Source organism: Vanessa tameamea, chromosome 3 (assembly GCF_037043105.1).
Source record: "Vanessa tameamea isolate UH-Manoa-2023 chromosome 3, ilVanTame1 primary haplotype, whole genome shotgun sequence".
Lineage (NCBI taxonomy): Eukaryota > Metazoa > Arthropoda > Insecta > Lepidoptera > Nymphalidae > Vanessa > Vanessa tameamea.
Window position 1 is genome coordinate 1,270,137 of NC_087311.1, and position 16,219 is coordinate 1,286,355.

Consider the following 16,219-nt stretch of genomic DNA (forward strand, 5'->3'; position numbering starts at 1 on the left):
ATTGTACTATGCAATGTTTTCGTAAGAGTTTATCCTTTATACGAGTAAAAAAAAGCTAACTAGTGGACATTTCGACAGATTGAATTATATATAACCGCTTCGTGCAAATTGCTTTACTTGGTGGTAAGGCTTTGTGCAAGCCCGTCTGGGTAGGTACCACCCACTCATCAGATAATCTACCGCCAAACAGCACTACTCAGTATTGTTGTGTTCCGGTTTGAAGGGTGAGTGAGCCAGTGTAACTACAGGCACAAGGGACATAACATCTTAGTTCCCGAGGTTGGTGGCTCATTGATAATGTAAGTAATGGTTAATATTTCTTACAACACCATTGTCTATGGGCGGTGGTGACCACTTACCATCAGTTGGCCCATTTGCTCGTCCGCCTAACGATATCATAAAAAAAAGACAAAAAAATAATAACAATAAAACATCTAAAACAAAAGGTGATATGGACCCTTCAATCTTAATGATAAGTTTTATCACACTACGACATTTTATGATAGTTAATTTTAATGATTACTAATTCAAATGAAGAATCCCAAGCACTGTGGAATTATATAACATTTATTAGAATTTATTACTGTTGGCCCTAATGGCCTCTACAGCGCCACTGGACGGGTAGGCGAGTTAAATTACTCAAGCCTGATGCTTAACATCGGGGCTCAAGGTACGCGCATCCTAAGGGTGCCTCCCGTGAGACCAGACCTCGACTTAGGATTCTGTCTACGTTGGACGTTGGGTATCATTAAAATCAGTCAAGCTCATGACAAAGTGGAATGAATATATCACAACGCTAAGACGTTGAGATTCCTGCGTCTCAATACCGGTGAATATAGACACGTACCGCCTCAGTGTGTACAGGATGAACTGCGAATAGCAAGGCAGCTAATGCTGCAAATGGCCGTTGCAGTCGTGCTATGGTGACACACGCACGAGCGACGAGTGCGCAGCACGCGGCGTGGAGAGACACGTTACAAGCGTGCCACCACCACGGCCTTAACCCCGCCAGAGCGTAGTTTAGTCTGAAACAAAAAGGAAGAATACATTTGATTTTACTTTTCGATATTATATTCGATCAGTTTCATGTATATAAATATATATTATATACTATTTAGTTACCGTTTTTAATAAAAGTTCGAATTAATAATAGTATAGGTGTATTGCTTTTGTAATCAGATATTATTTTGGTCAAATTAAAGTTTTTATATTGGTTGTAATATTCGAGTAGATCGGTATTGATGGATAGTAATTAAGTAACAAAAAAAACTTTTTTTATTGCGATAATGTCGTCCGATTGTTTTATTTTATTTTATTTTCATTAGGACAACCAACAGTAGATACAATATCACAACCAAAACAAAAAATAAAAAATTACATTTCAAAATTTTATAGGCAAAAGTTCTACTACTTACAGGTAGTCTCACCCTGCATTATCATATTACACAATGTAATTATTGAAAATATGAATTAAACATAAGCATAATAATTAAAAATAAGAAATATAATACATTTTTAAACTATTATATAATAAATAATAATTAATAAGATAAACCATATGATTAGAAGAATTCTCAGTAACGCAATTTCGACGCTCAGATGCTACACTACTGAAAACCACATAGAACCTGCCTTTGAACATCGAACTCTTTCCGGTTGTACCAAATTCGATGGATTATAAGATCGAGAAAATAGAAAGTAAGTACTCTTTTGATTACTTACTTTCGGTTAGTGTATCTTGAGAGTGGCCACAGAAGTCGAATTCAACCAAGAGAATATAATCATTTTCTTTAACTAATTTTGTTTAAATATTTTGTTGCATATAACTTCACAGATCATGAGGTTTAACAGTACAACAAAAGCCTGACGAGGCACCATTATCGCTTAGAGCAATCTCTTTCAGAAAACCGTAATGATGGCTAAATAACTATTATATATATTTTCCTATATCTATAAATATATAAGTATATATTGTATTGAAATGCTACATTATTAAACTTTATTAAATAATTATGAATTCAAATTACTTAAATCTTATTTTCTGGAAATATATATTACTTACCATAACTTTTTTGTGCTAAAATTATATTTGGTATTTTTTCAAACTTAACGAGACGAGAATTAAAAAGCAAAACAAATTAATAACTAGACGTTATCAGCGTACTAGAAAATATTCCTAAAACGATTCAATTACATTTTTGCCTAATATAATTTGTCTGAGATCGAGATACATAATTAATACTCGAATGTCTGATCAGTTTGCTTATTACTAAGCAATTATCATTAAAATATTCTGAACGTATTAAGATATTCAAATAAATACACTTTATTACCTCAAATTTCAACGGTAAATAATCGCTAAATAAATCACGCTAGCTCAAATAAATACTTAAACTCTGAAAAAAATACACTCCTTATTTGGGCAGTCGTGTAAAAAAAAACCATTAAATTATGACATAAGTTTGTTTATTCTATTAAAGGACATTTTAAAATATTTTACGGCACACAAACTAAAGCATAGCATGAGCTTACTGACGCTAACTTCGCCTTGTTTGCGAAGTACTCGTCGCATTGTTAAAGTTTGCACAGGGTGTAAGGGCTGGGATAATTGTTTTGAAGCTTACGAACTTTTGTTCCATCTATTTGCTGGCTTGTTGCTTCTGTTACGCTAGCTTTAATAGTGTCAAATATAATAACAACGACCTGACTTAACGCGTATGGAAACTCTCGATATAAATTAAATAATCACATCGATGTTACTGAATTAAAATGTTTTATTGTGATTGTGTTTACAAACGTTTTTAGATAATATTTCTGATGGAACATTGAAAGAGAATGCGTCCTATTTTTTTAATATGTACCTATTGTATGTATATTTGTTGACATATTTTTCGTTTCAAATATCGAACGAAATTGCGGCACCATTACAAGCTCGTCTGGATAGATATTATCCAGTTACAAGTAAGTTTACTAACAAATATCGTTGTCGTATACTCGTTTCGATGAACCAGTTTTATAGAGTCAGAATTGTGCTGCCATTGAGTTCTAAGATGATATGCCCTTTATATATATGATTCAAATTCAATGTGACGGAATTCCTTGGTGGTAGATTAGAAAGTAATATGAAATTGTATATTTACGAGTGATTAAAATGATTACGTTCTCTCAACTGATTTGGATCTCGGAGTTCATTCACAGCAATCAATAGCTAACTAGGTAAACGATTAAGTCTATACCAAAAAAAAAGTGCAATCTTCCTTATTTGAACTATTTCACACAATCTATGGGAAGTTAGGTATAGGATCAACGGTATAAAGTGCTTATCGAGGTGCGACGACCTCCGTGGTCGAGTGGTGTGTACACCGGTTTTCATGGGTACGCCACTCCGAGGTCGAGTCGATGTAGGAAAAAGTTCATTAGTTTCCTATGTTGTCTTGGGTCTGGGTGTTTGTGGTACCGTCGTTACTTCTGATTTGCCATAACACAAGTGCTTTAGCTACTTACATTGGGATCAGAGTAATGTATAATATGATGTTGTCCAATATTAAAAAAAAATTATATTAAAAATCTATTTTTTTTTTTTTTTTGTATTTAAAAAATCTATTCTTAATTGGCCTACAACCCTGGGTTTGAATCAAGGACCTCGGCTTGTACTAGTGAATAGAATAACGGGGTATTCGATAGTATTATTATATTGATTAACATTATATTTCATAAATATTATGAACACAATTACAATTTAATATTAAATTTTATTCAACAAATGTTATCACCAGTTGAAGGTATTTTAGGGACTTGAACAACAAACTATGCCTTAGACCTTCCAGACGATTTACTTCAACATGAGGATCTTGCAGAGGCGGGATATATGTATCTGTTCGTTCCATAAGTTTGAGCATATTACGAGTAAGCATTAAACGTAGGATATCTTTGTTAATGTTGCAGATAATGTTCCTTATATGCGCTTATCTTTTACTTGATATCCTATTCCCGTGTTTCAACGTTTCAACCGATAGAATATAATATTAGGGATTGCAACATATAATTTACTGTATTCGATAAAGTTACATCACTTTAATGCCTACGAATCCAAAGCATTCGTAAATAAATGTGCTGTTAAATAAGTATTTTTAAATTTAGTACACTACAGATCTGGGACCTAGTATTTCATCCGATACGTGCAGATTTTTTCACACAATTTGAACTTTGTTAAGATCCACGTACTAAATGAGATGACTCATTCAAAATGCACCAATCAGTCTATTGACATGACAAGATGGTAAAATCTTTAACATCATTAATTTTTTTTATTATTAATCCTTTAAAAAAATGGATAAAGATTTTATTACGCCCAGATTAAAGTCTCCGTTATTTGCTAGGTGATTCAGCTCAAACTAAATGTCCTAAGTGATTTTCATATCCGAAATGAGTGTGTGTTTTTATGAAATTTCCCCCAACCTCGTCTTTATAATATTATCGATGTAAAATACATCAATTAGCGCTAGAATTAAGGTATTTACATATTGCGGTATTACAAAGGAAACGGCGCTGTCGAAAAGGTAGCCTTAGGGGTATCAAAATTGAATTAAAAACAATTTCTTATGTTTAAAATAAAATACAAAATAGCATCAGTTCGTGTTAGGTATATTTTTCGGGGTAAAAGTAAGTAACCTATTTGATTTTCCAGATTATAATCTATATCTGTGCTTAATTTTATTCTGATCAGTTTAGCCGTTCTGTCGTGATAGAGAAACAAACATCCATCCATCCCTTTCGCATTTATAATATTACGTTATATTGATAATTATAATTAAAATAGCTGCATCGCACGAATTGTACGACTCCTATGAAATTAAAAAAATCGTGACGTCAACATTGAATCGGCATCAAACACATAAGGCATTATCTAATTGTTTACAGCAAACGTCCATATTACCTTATCCAGATACCGCTAGCGACATGCTTCGGTATGATATAATTATAATGACAGGAACAATTTGAATCCCTTATCGTGAGCATTAGCGACACGAAATGTCACACATCGCTGTATTTTTTATTTCAAAATTAATGATTTCGGTGACAGCATGAAGCGAGCGTCACGCGACCAAACATGCAAATATCACAGCAGTAAATACTAACAAACAAACACATATGGTCACGTACGGTTTCGCTCGGGCTTTAGTATGATCGCCAAGAGTTAGGCAAAAAAGTAGCCTAGTCCTTCCTTTGCCAGCTTTCATCAAATTCGGTTGAGAGAAAATGCCAATCAGGGTTTGGCCCTGATAGACCAACACAGAGAGTATTTTTTGCTGTTTATTGATAGAAATCTATAGAAATAGGTTTTCTTATGATTTGCAATGCCTACGACATGTCCACACCGTTGGCAGATTAGCAATCTCGAAGATTAAAGATAGATAACGTTAAAGGTGAAGTGACAAACGTCAAAGAAATTGTAAATTATTAAAGGTAGAAAAAGAAACGAAGACTATTCATACAAATAGAAATTTTCACTCCTCATTTTATGCCTATCATAAAATTTTACAGCCAGAAAGGATCCTTGAAATACGACACATTTTCAATACATTGGAAATAACGTCTACTATACGATATAAAACCCTCGATATGAGATTGAAAGGGGATATTAGTTCAAAACAAGGCCATCAATGTCCAGATAGCTTTGAAAACAAGTTAAAAGAACAGTATAGGTTCCAGCGATATCTGGGTGAGAGCTATTAAAAAGCAATCAAGCGGACGTAGTGCCAGTCGATCTAGGTAACTTCGGGTTTACCTGAATCTGTCCTATCTAGGTTGCTGCATCGAATCTAACAAGCCGAGTGTGGATACGGCGTCCATTTGTAAGCCGTTATTGCTTCAATGCACGGTTTTATTGATTTACAAAAGCAAACAAAACAATGACAAAGTTAACATTTAAAATCATTTATAGATCACGTGAAACTTAACAAAAATTACCGGTTTAATTCTGTAAGCAATTTTATGTTTATAATTAATACCGTGCTCAGCTGCGAAGAAAAGTGTCGTAAGTGTGTGTGTATCGAGTAGCATGGTAAAATAAGCTCTAAGCCTTCTCCTCAAAATGATAGACAGCCACGTCCGCAGCTGTCAGCAGTGCGATATTTATAGGCTGTTAATTTATTTTACTTAAATGAACTTTATATGTATCATGAAATTGCAAAACGCCTAAGAATAGAGTTTCTTTAAGAAAGGTCACCCCAATATTTTAAGTCATGAACATTAAAAGAGGAATTTCATGAAAAAAAAAAGAATATTTCCAAAATAATGTCGTGTTATGTAAACCTGTTTATATAGGTAATTAATTTTTTTTTTGAAAGTATGTATGAAGCTCGCTATGATGAACCACTTGATAACCGATTACCTTCAACAATTCCGTTGGTACTGTGCGAAGTGAGATTCACTTATAACGCCGTTAATGTTCGTCAAACTTTGCCTTCAGTTATTACCCAATATCCGTTCAAATACAGCAATGAATCCGTTTAATACGCAGTGAACAAATTATTGATGTTTGGCAATAAAACTTTACTGGTGAGTGATTGGTACCAACCCCAGACAATCTCGCACAAAGTCGCAACACGGATAAGTTTAATAAAATTTATTGGAATACTAGTTTATAAGGAAGCAGTTCGTGTAAAATGTGTCTTATGAAATTTATATAATTACCCGATATCAATTTTATATAAATAAATTTTTACGTTACATAATTCATCTGTCCAAACTCTGTCCAGTATAATGATTACTGGTAAAATTCAAATATAATATAAAAATAATGGACGGATAGATATACGTATATGGAGATAGGTATACATCGCGAAAGTTTAAACTTTACTGAATATCATCGCAAAAATAATAATACCATTATCACGCAAACACGATCAAACTTTATAAACCAATTATTCGGTTCATCAGAGACACGCGTTTAACCGACGATTACCGACGCAGTTTAAAATAACGTTGTGTTTAGGATCACAAATATTTATTAATACTGTGTCGAAAAATCAATATCCGTGTTATATTTTTGTAATTAAATACTTCAATCTGCTTCCCTTTTCTAATTGCAAAAAAAAAGGGACATTTAAATTAACAAAATATAATCACTCAGAGTAAAACTATCCATAGATATTTTTATTATATATCCATAGATGTTTGATTATATAGCGATATATTTGTTACTAAGGGATCCTGTCATTCGTTCAAAAATGTCAAATATTCATTTTACAAATATATTATTACTGATTCTATAAATTCATCATTTGACATGCATTAGATCTACTCCATCTATTCTAATAAAGGCTTAACTACTGAACCGAATTTGATAAAATTTTTAATGGAAAAAGCTTGCAGCCCAAGGAAAGTCGTAGACTACTTTTACACCTAGAACTAAAACTAAAAACTAGTTTAATCATAAAATTATTTAATTATATTAAAATTAACGGTACCGTCGTTTCTCAATGAATTCTACCGAGAAATCCGGCAAGAAACTCAGTAGTTACTCTTTTCCAACAAATGAAATACATTATATTAGTTAAATACAATTATGAATAATATATCCCAACAAGCTCCACGTCTTTTTATGATTTTTATAATCTTTTTTTTAAATAATATGCTTTATTTATTGATGATTTGTAACAAACGATTTTAATTTATAAATCGGCAAAGTTATAAATATCTGTGGAACCTCATTATAGAAACGGATACCTTGCCTTAAGAACGATTTATTGACTTTGCGGAGTCGGAAACTTGTGGTTATAAGCTTATCCTTTCTCGTGTTCATCCAATGATTATCACTGATTCTATCAAAGTGATCAATGTGAACCTGAATATACATAAGAATTTGAATAACATAAGAGAAACATTTTGTGTCAGACTTGCGTTCGTGACTTTTCCAAGTGTTTTTTTTCGTATTGTATGTTAACTTGTGGTTCCGTTACATTCATATTCAATTAAATTTTATATCTGAATACAATAAATTAATTTTAGATCTGTTCACTTCTGTAGGCACCTCTACGTCATTTTATCGACGTTTTAATACAATAAACTTAGGTAAAAAATTTTTTGCCGCCTTTACACTTAGTCATCTCACGCACACCAAAACATTTTGTAAGCATAAGCTTTACTCACTCACACTAATCCATACCGACATTAATTTTACACGGAGAAACCTCGTAAGTGACTAAATCTATGTTTTCTTGCTATTTGTCTTACTCGTCCCTTCTTTGTCAGAGCAGAGCCTTAAACTGTTATTTAAGCAAGTGCGTGCGAGTCCTTTTCATTCATTACAATCGTGGAATTATAGAAAACGTAAAAAAAAAAACTATTTTACAACTAGAGAATACACAACTTTAAAAGGTAATTGAATACAATATTAAATATAACATTAGCTTACTCGCTAGTCGGGTAAACAAAACTACAATTTGTTTAAAAAACAACTTTTGTTGCTTCTTACAGACTTGTCCTTACTCTATTTGTGTAGTAAAAGAATAATTATATTGCTACATAATTTAAGCGGTTTAACTAGTATTAGTCCCAGTCTAAGCTTTAAAAATGTATTTAAAACAAGGGTCAGTTGTGATTTAAGTGGTTCAGTACTGAGCGTAATGAAGGCAGCCTTTACCGCAACCGGTTGTCTGCACAGAAATATTAATAGCGATCACGCGAAAGCGATTAAACTTTTGAAACTAAGTCGGCTTCGTTAAGGGGGGTGCGGTTTGATTACAATTTACAACCAAGTATGATATTGTCAATGAATGTTTGAAGTTTCTTGTTTCGCTTATAGCTAATAAATAAATAATAATTTTAGACAGTAATTAAACCTCGAACTGCGGTAAATCTTCCAGTAAAACCTAAGATTGCAGTTGCACTTGAGTGCATCCGTTTTTATTACAAAATTTATTAATAAATTCATACATAGTTATTCAACATAATTATATTAATTATATTATACTGACAGCTTCCCATTGATCCATTCAATAATTTGTACGTCGAGTACATATTCGTTTATTATTAATCCACCACTGATCTTTTCTAAAACATATTACAGTATGTTACCTCTTCTAGAAATTGCATTTCCCGTCATGATTTATAGAGAAGTTATCCATAATTAATCTTTTACTCGTATAATGACTTGGTAAACACAAGTATGTATATACATTTTAGGAGTAATATTAATACATATATATGTATTAATATTACTCCTAAAATATTATGGAGATTTTTCATTTCTCTTCGCCATTTGATAGAAAATAATCGATATAGACCCATTCAATACATGATAACCTTTCTTGTATTTGAGGCGCTCTTTACTTAAGATGCACATGTTTATATTCACTTCGCAATTTTGAATTGGTATTTTTATTTATTTATTATTTATTTACACTCATGCATAATATATTTTTAAATATAAAATACAAAATATATAAAATATATTTAAAAATATAAAATACAGAGGCCAACCAGTGGCGGGAACAAGGTCCAAGCCACCAGTGGTCAGGGCCCCAGAGAGAGGAACTTCCTCACAATACGCGCCGTGCTGAGGAGTACTGCCTTCTGCATCAGGCCCTTGACCCAGCTGCCTAACGAGAGCCTCTTAAGGTGTTGGTCGAGGCTCTTGGCCATTAGGCCATTCGCTGAAACGACTATCGGCACAATAACTGCTGTATCCACATCCCACATGTCGACAACCTCGTGAGCTAAGTCAAGATATTTTATTTGTTTATCCTTCTCAGCCTTCACGAGATTCTCGTCATGAGGGATGGTGACGTCAACAATTATCGTGCGGCGCTCTGACCGATCTATCACCACTATATCAGGCTTGTTGGCGACAACAGTCCTGTCAGTGATTATAGATCGGTCCCAGTACAGTGTGATACAACCATTCTCGAGAACTGGGTCGGGCACATACCTGTAGTAGGGTACCTCTGATACCACAAGACCGTATCGAAGTGCAAGTTGTTGATGGATAATCTTGGCCACTTGATTATGTCTGTGCAAATACTCTCCGTTAGCAAGACGAGAACAACCAGAAATAATATGTCTAAGGGATTCGCCCGGAGTGTGACACGCCCGACATATGTCCACCGTGCCATCCCTCACAATATACTTCCGGTAATTGTTCGTCATGATAACTTCGTCCATAATTGCACAGACAAACCCTTCGGTTTCACCAAATAGGTTGCCGAACCGTAGCCAAGATACGGATGCTATAAAGTCCACATCGGGTCCATGAAGGGCCCGATAGAAGCGTCCGTGTAACTCCTTGCTCTTCCATACCCCCTTGCGGTTCTCAGTACTTAGTACTACAGGTTTGCGCCAGTTCTCTTTGCCTAAGGAGAGCGGAGTTAGCCCCTTGTCCATTGTAACTACATCTCGGTGCATATCCAAGTCAGTGTGGAGAAAATACTCCCTGAGTTTGTATACCTCACGGTTATGTAGGGTCTTGGCATTTAAAAAGCCACGGCCACCACATCTCCGTGGGATATACAATCTCATCACCGAAGACCGAGGATGATGCATCCGATATGCAGTCAGCAGGACACGGACTCTCCTATCCAAGGCGTCTAGTTCTTTTTGAGTCCACTTGAGTATGCCGAAAGAGTACATCAAGACCGGCATGACCCAACCATTGAAGGCGCGAACCTTATTGCCACCCGACAAAAGACTTTTGAGTACTTTTTTCAGACGACCAAAGAAACGCTCCTGCAGTGATTGTTTCATGTCGGTCACATTGATGCTTAACGCTTCCGACACACCCAAGTATTTGTATGATTCGTTTGCGGACAGTGATCTAAAGTTTATGGAATCTGAAAGTTGTAATCCGTCAGATTCCATAATCTCTCCTCGCTCTACATGCATAATCGCGCACTTGTCAACTCCAAATTCCATTCTAATAGAATTACTAAAAGTTTCTGTTACCTTTAGTAACTCCATTAGTTGTGAACCTGAAGGTGCAAAGAGCTTTAAGTCATCCATGTATAGTAAGTGAGATATTACTTTACCTCCTCTCCGCAAACAATAGCCCAACCTTGAACCCTCTAACAGAGTACTTAGAGGGTTCAAGGCTAAACAAAACCACAATGAATTGAATTGAATTGAAATGAATTGGTATTATTATTTTGCCTGTAAATCCGGCTCGAAGGACCAAGTAAAAGGATGTACGGTCCGTACAACCTTTTAGTGATAGTTGATTGTAGAGTGGAATGAAAGTCTCTGATATATGATATTGATTGATACATTGATTGATATATTGATTGTAAGTAATTACGAACTATATGATATAATGATATGAGCGCGCGCGGTGTGATTGCTAGCCGTACACGAACTGATGAAATAATGTGAAAATGCTTATGCGACGATACATAGCACTGTACGCGCTGCCTGGCTCGTACAATTACTAATATGGCATAGCTCATCTATCGTGATATATTTATTTGTAGACATAGAAGGCTCAATGTATTCGGTAAGATTCGGATTACTTTTATGATTACGTCATACAGTGACAGAACCAGATTATTTTGTTCAATGGAATGTAATGCTTGCTAAAAAGTTTAATTATAAATATCGATTTCACTTTAAAATTTCTCACTGAAGTAACTTTTGAGTCGAAGGGAGCTCGAACGTCTTAGATAACTAAACATTAAAACCATAATCTAAGTGTTCTAACCAAACCACAAATTATATAAGGAGAGAAGCCTATTCAGATTTTGCTGCTATTATAAAAACCCTGCTATAAAATTGAAAAGCAAATCAACAAAACAAACTGTTAAATTTATTGACCTAAATAATAAATTGTTCCTAAATATTGCTCACAGAATTTTTCGCGAAGCTAACTCGATTATAAGTTCATAAAAGTCTAAACTTGAATAAGCGAAATACCACTCGGCATTCAAGTACCGGAGCACTTTACAAAGTCAAGCGAAATGGCTAATTTATGCCAACTATTCTCAAACTAAGTCATGCGTTAACTCAGGAATGAAACAGGCCAAAAAGCAACTGCGAATGTAACGTTCGGGAAAAGTTTATGTACGGAGTTTTGACAGTACGTTTCTTATGAATTTAAAATATAAAACGAAAGTTTGGAAAACGGTGACGATTTATTACGCTCTTATACAAAGTTTTTTTTTTTTAAATCGAACTTCGTACTTCTAACTTGTTTAGCATCAATCAGGTCAGAAGACAATATGCATCCACTTCTTTGTGTAGTTTTTTATATATAATTTATAATTTTATACATTAATACATACTTATAATATAATTTAATATATTTAAATATAAGGAGAGGTATCGTGTGACACCCAGTTGGAACGAAGTTACTTTCCCTTCACTACATAGTATATAACAAAGTCGCTTCTCGCTGTCTGTCCCTATGTATGCTAAAAAAAATCTTTAAAACTACGCAATGGATTTTAATGTGGTTTTCTTTTATTGAGTGATTCGAGAGGAATATTTGTATCTATAACACATGCATTATATAGTTGAGAAATACTGATAATTTTAGAGGTTTCTAATGTGATGTGATGAATTTATTTACTATAAACACATTTTTTGCGCTTAAATTGCAAACGTGGGCTGAACCCTAAAAGATAGATCAAAATAATGTATTACAGTATTGTACACGTGAAAACCATCTTCAAAAAAGTCATCCAGACAATAATAAAAAATGCGTTTAAATAATATTATACAAAACCGTATATTATAAAAAGAGACAGCGAGAGAATGAAAGAGATGAAAATATCTCCTGTTTCGCATAACGCTTTTTACTTACTTGTCTATTTCTGCCAGTTCATTACTGCAAGCCGCGTAAAAGAACATCGTTCCAGAAATAATTAATAATATATGAGCCGATATCCACTAGTGGTGAGATCAATCATAGCTAAAGATTGAGGGTGTGAACCTGTGTTTGACTCGAGTTCGACAGTGGAGTAAAATCGTGAGAAAACCATTATCATTTATGTAAATGCATTAGATCAGTACGGTGATTCAAATATTCTCATATTCTCCTCAATAGGAGAGAGACACATATCCCGGTATTAATCTTCGAATGAAATATTACCCTTATAATCATTTTTAAATATTCAAGGAAAAATTAACAACATACAACGAAAGGCGTACACGTCTAGAAACAGAGGATCATAATCTCGGGACTACGAAATTCGTCAAAAATCGGATATCCAAAAATCGGACCAATAGTAATAACTTTTATTATATTATGCGAGAAGTTAATAAATGCTTTCCAATCAGAGTTTCCTGTGTTTCCAATGTGTCACGATGAACAGCCAATATAGGCGAAAAATCTAAAAATGAAAGCCTTCACTGCGTGGTCACGCCAATTTCAAGCACCATCCACACTCGATTGTCATCGTTGATTGCTTTTTCAATTAAATTTTTGAGTTCCATTGGCGCTATAAACGCGTAAAATAATATACTTGCTGTAAGAAGAAAATCGATGTATCGACTTTTATAGAAAAGAGTTAAAATTTCTATAGCGTCGACTGGTTAGTAATTTGAGATATTCAATTGAATTTTAAATAAAAGTTTATTGGGAAATTCATGTAGAAATATTAGATTTTTAGGAAAATAGTTATTCGATTGGCACTAATATAAAAGTATTCGTTAGACTATATAAGGTCCAATAATTTTATTTAAACTATCACATAAATTCAGAAATGAACTACGTTCTTAATTTAAATTTTACTTTCATAGACAATCTTTCGCGAAAGAAGTTAACAGAAGGGGTAAAAGTGCCATAAAAACTAAAATTGCATGACATGCAATTCATTTCATTATCAGGCATCATGTTACCAACAAGTGTACTGAAATTGTCGTTTTGAAGTCTTATATACTGAATATTAATACAACAGTCATATTATTGTAAACAGGTTTAAAAAACTGTACCATAAAAAGGTTTTATTTCCCAATCGGCCTCCTTTTTCAATGAGATAAAGCATCCTCATCCTCAGCGTCATCGAATGTCGTCCACGCGAATGTAAAAAATCACCGGTGTTCCTTATTTAAAATTATTCATTGACGTACTCGACTGTCAGAATAATCAAATGAAACATAGGCTTCATAAACACACGAACGGGTTAAAAATAAGCACAAGGTCGTGTCGATCAATCCAGTGTATGGAGTTTTCCAATTAACGCTTAATCTGAACTTCATATTCAAGTAAAACAATGACATACATAACATTTTCACGATAAAATGTTTAAAATAATTTAAGTGAATATAAATTGTTAAACGCAATCAAAATTGTATTCGATTTGCAACGACACTGCCTTCGAGAATAATAATGATCTAGTGACTTATTTAAACCTCAACGGATTCCAACGGAGACTAACCAACTATGCAGCTATCGTAGTGTAGAACTGTGAGGGCAAACTAGTGTACACACTCTATACCTCCGGTCTTATAGTCTGGAGAGTCAGGTAATTCGACATTACGGGAACAAAAGACATGATCGAATTATTTAAGTACTTTATAGTCATAAACTATAATTGGAATGGTGGAAAAGAGTACTCGATAGAATCTACTTTCCGACCTGGAACATGATGATTCAAAGCTTTTATGAGCGTACTGGGATAAGAAATATTTTGATTTTAAGATTCTCGAGACTAGTGTAATATGTTTATGAAAATGGTTATGAAAAAGACTCCTTTGACTTAATATTTTTTAATTGGTAAGTCCGAGATTCACGTCATATACAACAACGGACAACGCTACCTCTAGACTGACAAAGTAATCAGTTTGAGTAGTGTCCAATAACCACTTAATATTACAGACATTGTATTTGACCTTTATTATTGCTTCTTATATTTTTAATCATCTTTTATCTAAGTAAATAAAACTAAAATGTAATGAGTATTCTTAATAGATTTAATCATCATCATCAACCCAAAAATCGGCTATATTTTATCTCCTTTCGAAGAGAACTTCTTATGATTAATCGTTTACGCTATTTCAAAGTGGCTTGTTATAGTTTATGCTAGCGACTCACATACGGCTTTGCGCTGATGCAATTTATTAATAAGAAAAATTATATCGTCCATCGATGTATATTTTTTTTTAATTGATTCAATAGTTTTGTAGATCAACCTACACACACAAACAAATTTTACCCTTTACAATATTAGTATAGACATAATAACACACGCAAGTTTCTGACAATATTTTTCTTCATTATCAAGCGCGAGATGAATTATGAATACAAAATATGCATTAGAAAATCCAGCTTCAATGTATCTAATTAAAATCAACGAATTCGAAAACTACGCGAGCTCCAGTTTTATATTTAACGGTATGTGTTTCCAGAGCATTGTCAAATGCTTCATTTTCCTGAAACGGTACATCGCCCCATTACCATGGCCCCTTCAGACGACAGTGACTACCTACTTTAGACTGACATGTTTGATTAATGGAACTCCCGCAAATAGCGACAGCGCAGCCATCTAAAAATACACCTTCACGACTTTTCAACGTGTCATTATGTTCTTAAATTTTTTTATCATTTTATAAAGTCGCGAAATATGCATTAGTGCTTGCTCTTTTCAGTTATCATCTGGGTATATTTATAATCATTTCGTTTATGTAAAATTTAACTTGTAAGTCTTAACCAGCAATAAAGTTCACTAGTGTGTAAGAATCGGCATGGATATTAGTGCATTTTCAGCGCGACATATTTCGCTTTTCATTTGTAACGGTCGATTGGATAAAGATGAGATTATAAAAAAACGAGAGCTGGGACCCCGACGTAACGGATTTAATTTCGCCCTATGTTATGTATTAAATAACAGACAAAATTAAATTAAATAACTAGATATGAGAATAATTAGTATATATTTTTTTTGCTTAAATTCCGTGTGAAATAATATATGTATAAATAACATTGCAATAGTTTCGTAAATAAAACCGTATATAATATTTAAAAATATACAGAGAGAAATATAGGAAAAGGTTGCCTTGAGCCATAACGCTTTTTTCTTACGTGACGATTTCTGTGAGTTCACGCTACTATAAGCCGCGAAACGAACTTCGTTCCAAAAGTGCAGTGATGAAAAGAAAAAAATCTCTGAAAATCAAGATTTAGCATCATTCTTTCAAGCATCAAAATCTTTAGTTGTCCTCCACATTCAGAATAATTGTCCCAAATTTTTTTTTAAATAGTCAGTTATTCGAGACAATGGCAATTTTA

The 16,219-nt window shown here is 33.7% G+C and overlaps 1 protein-coding gene across 2 annotated transcripts in view; it reads right to left on the reverse strand.

Moving 5' to 3' along the window:
• The window catches only part of LOC113397386 (protein O-mannosyl-transferase TMTC1-like), a 177,858-nt gene that overhangs the window by 23,424 nt on the left and 138,215 nt on the right, over nt 1–16,219 (reverse strand). For both annotated transcript variants that reach the window (XM_026635702.2, XM_064217539.1), the window contains exon 3: nt 848–1,025. In XM_026635702.2, coding sequence (XP_026491487.2) covers nt 848–1,025 — 178 coding nt within the window. The remainder of the gene's footprint in view (nt 1–847; nt 1,026–16,219) is intronic.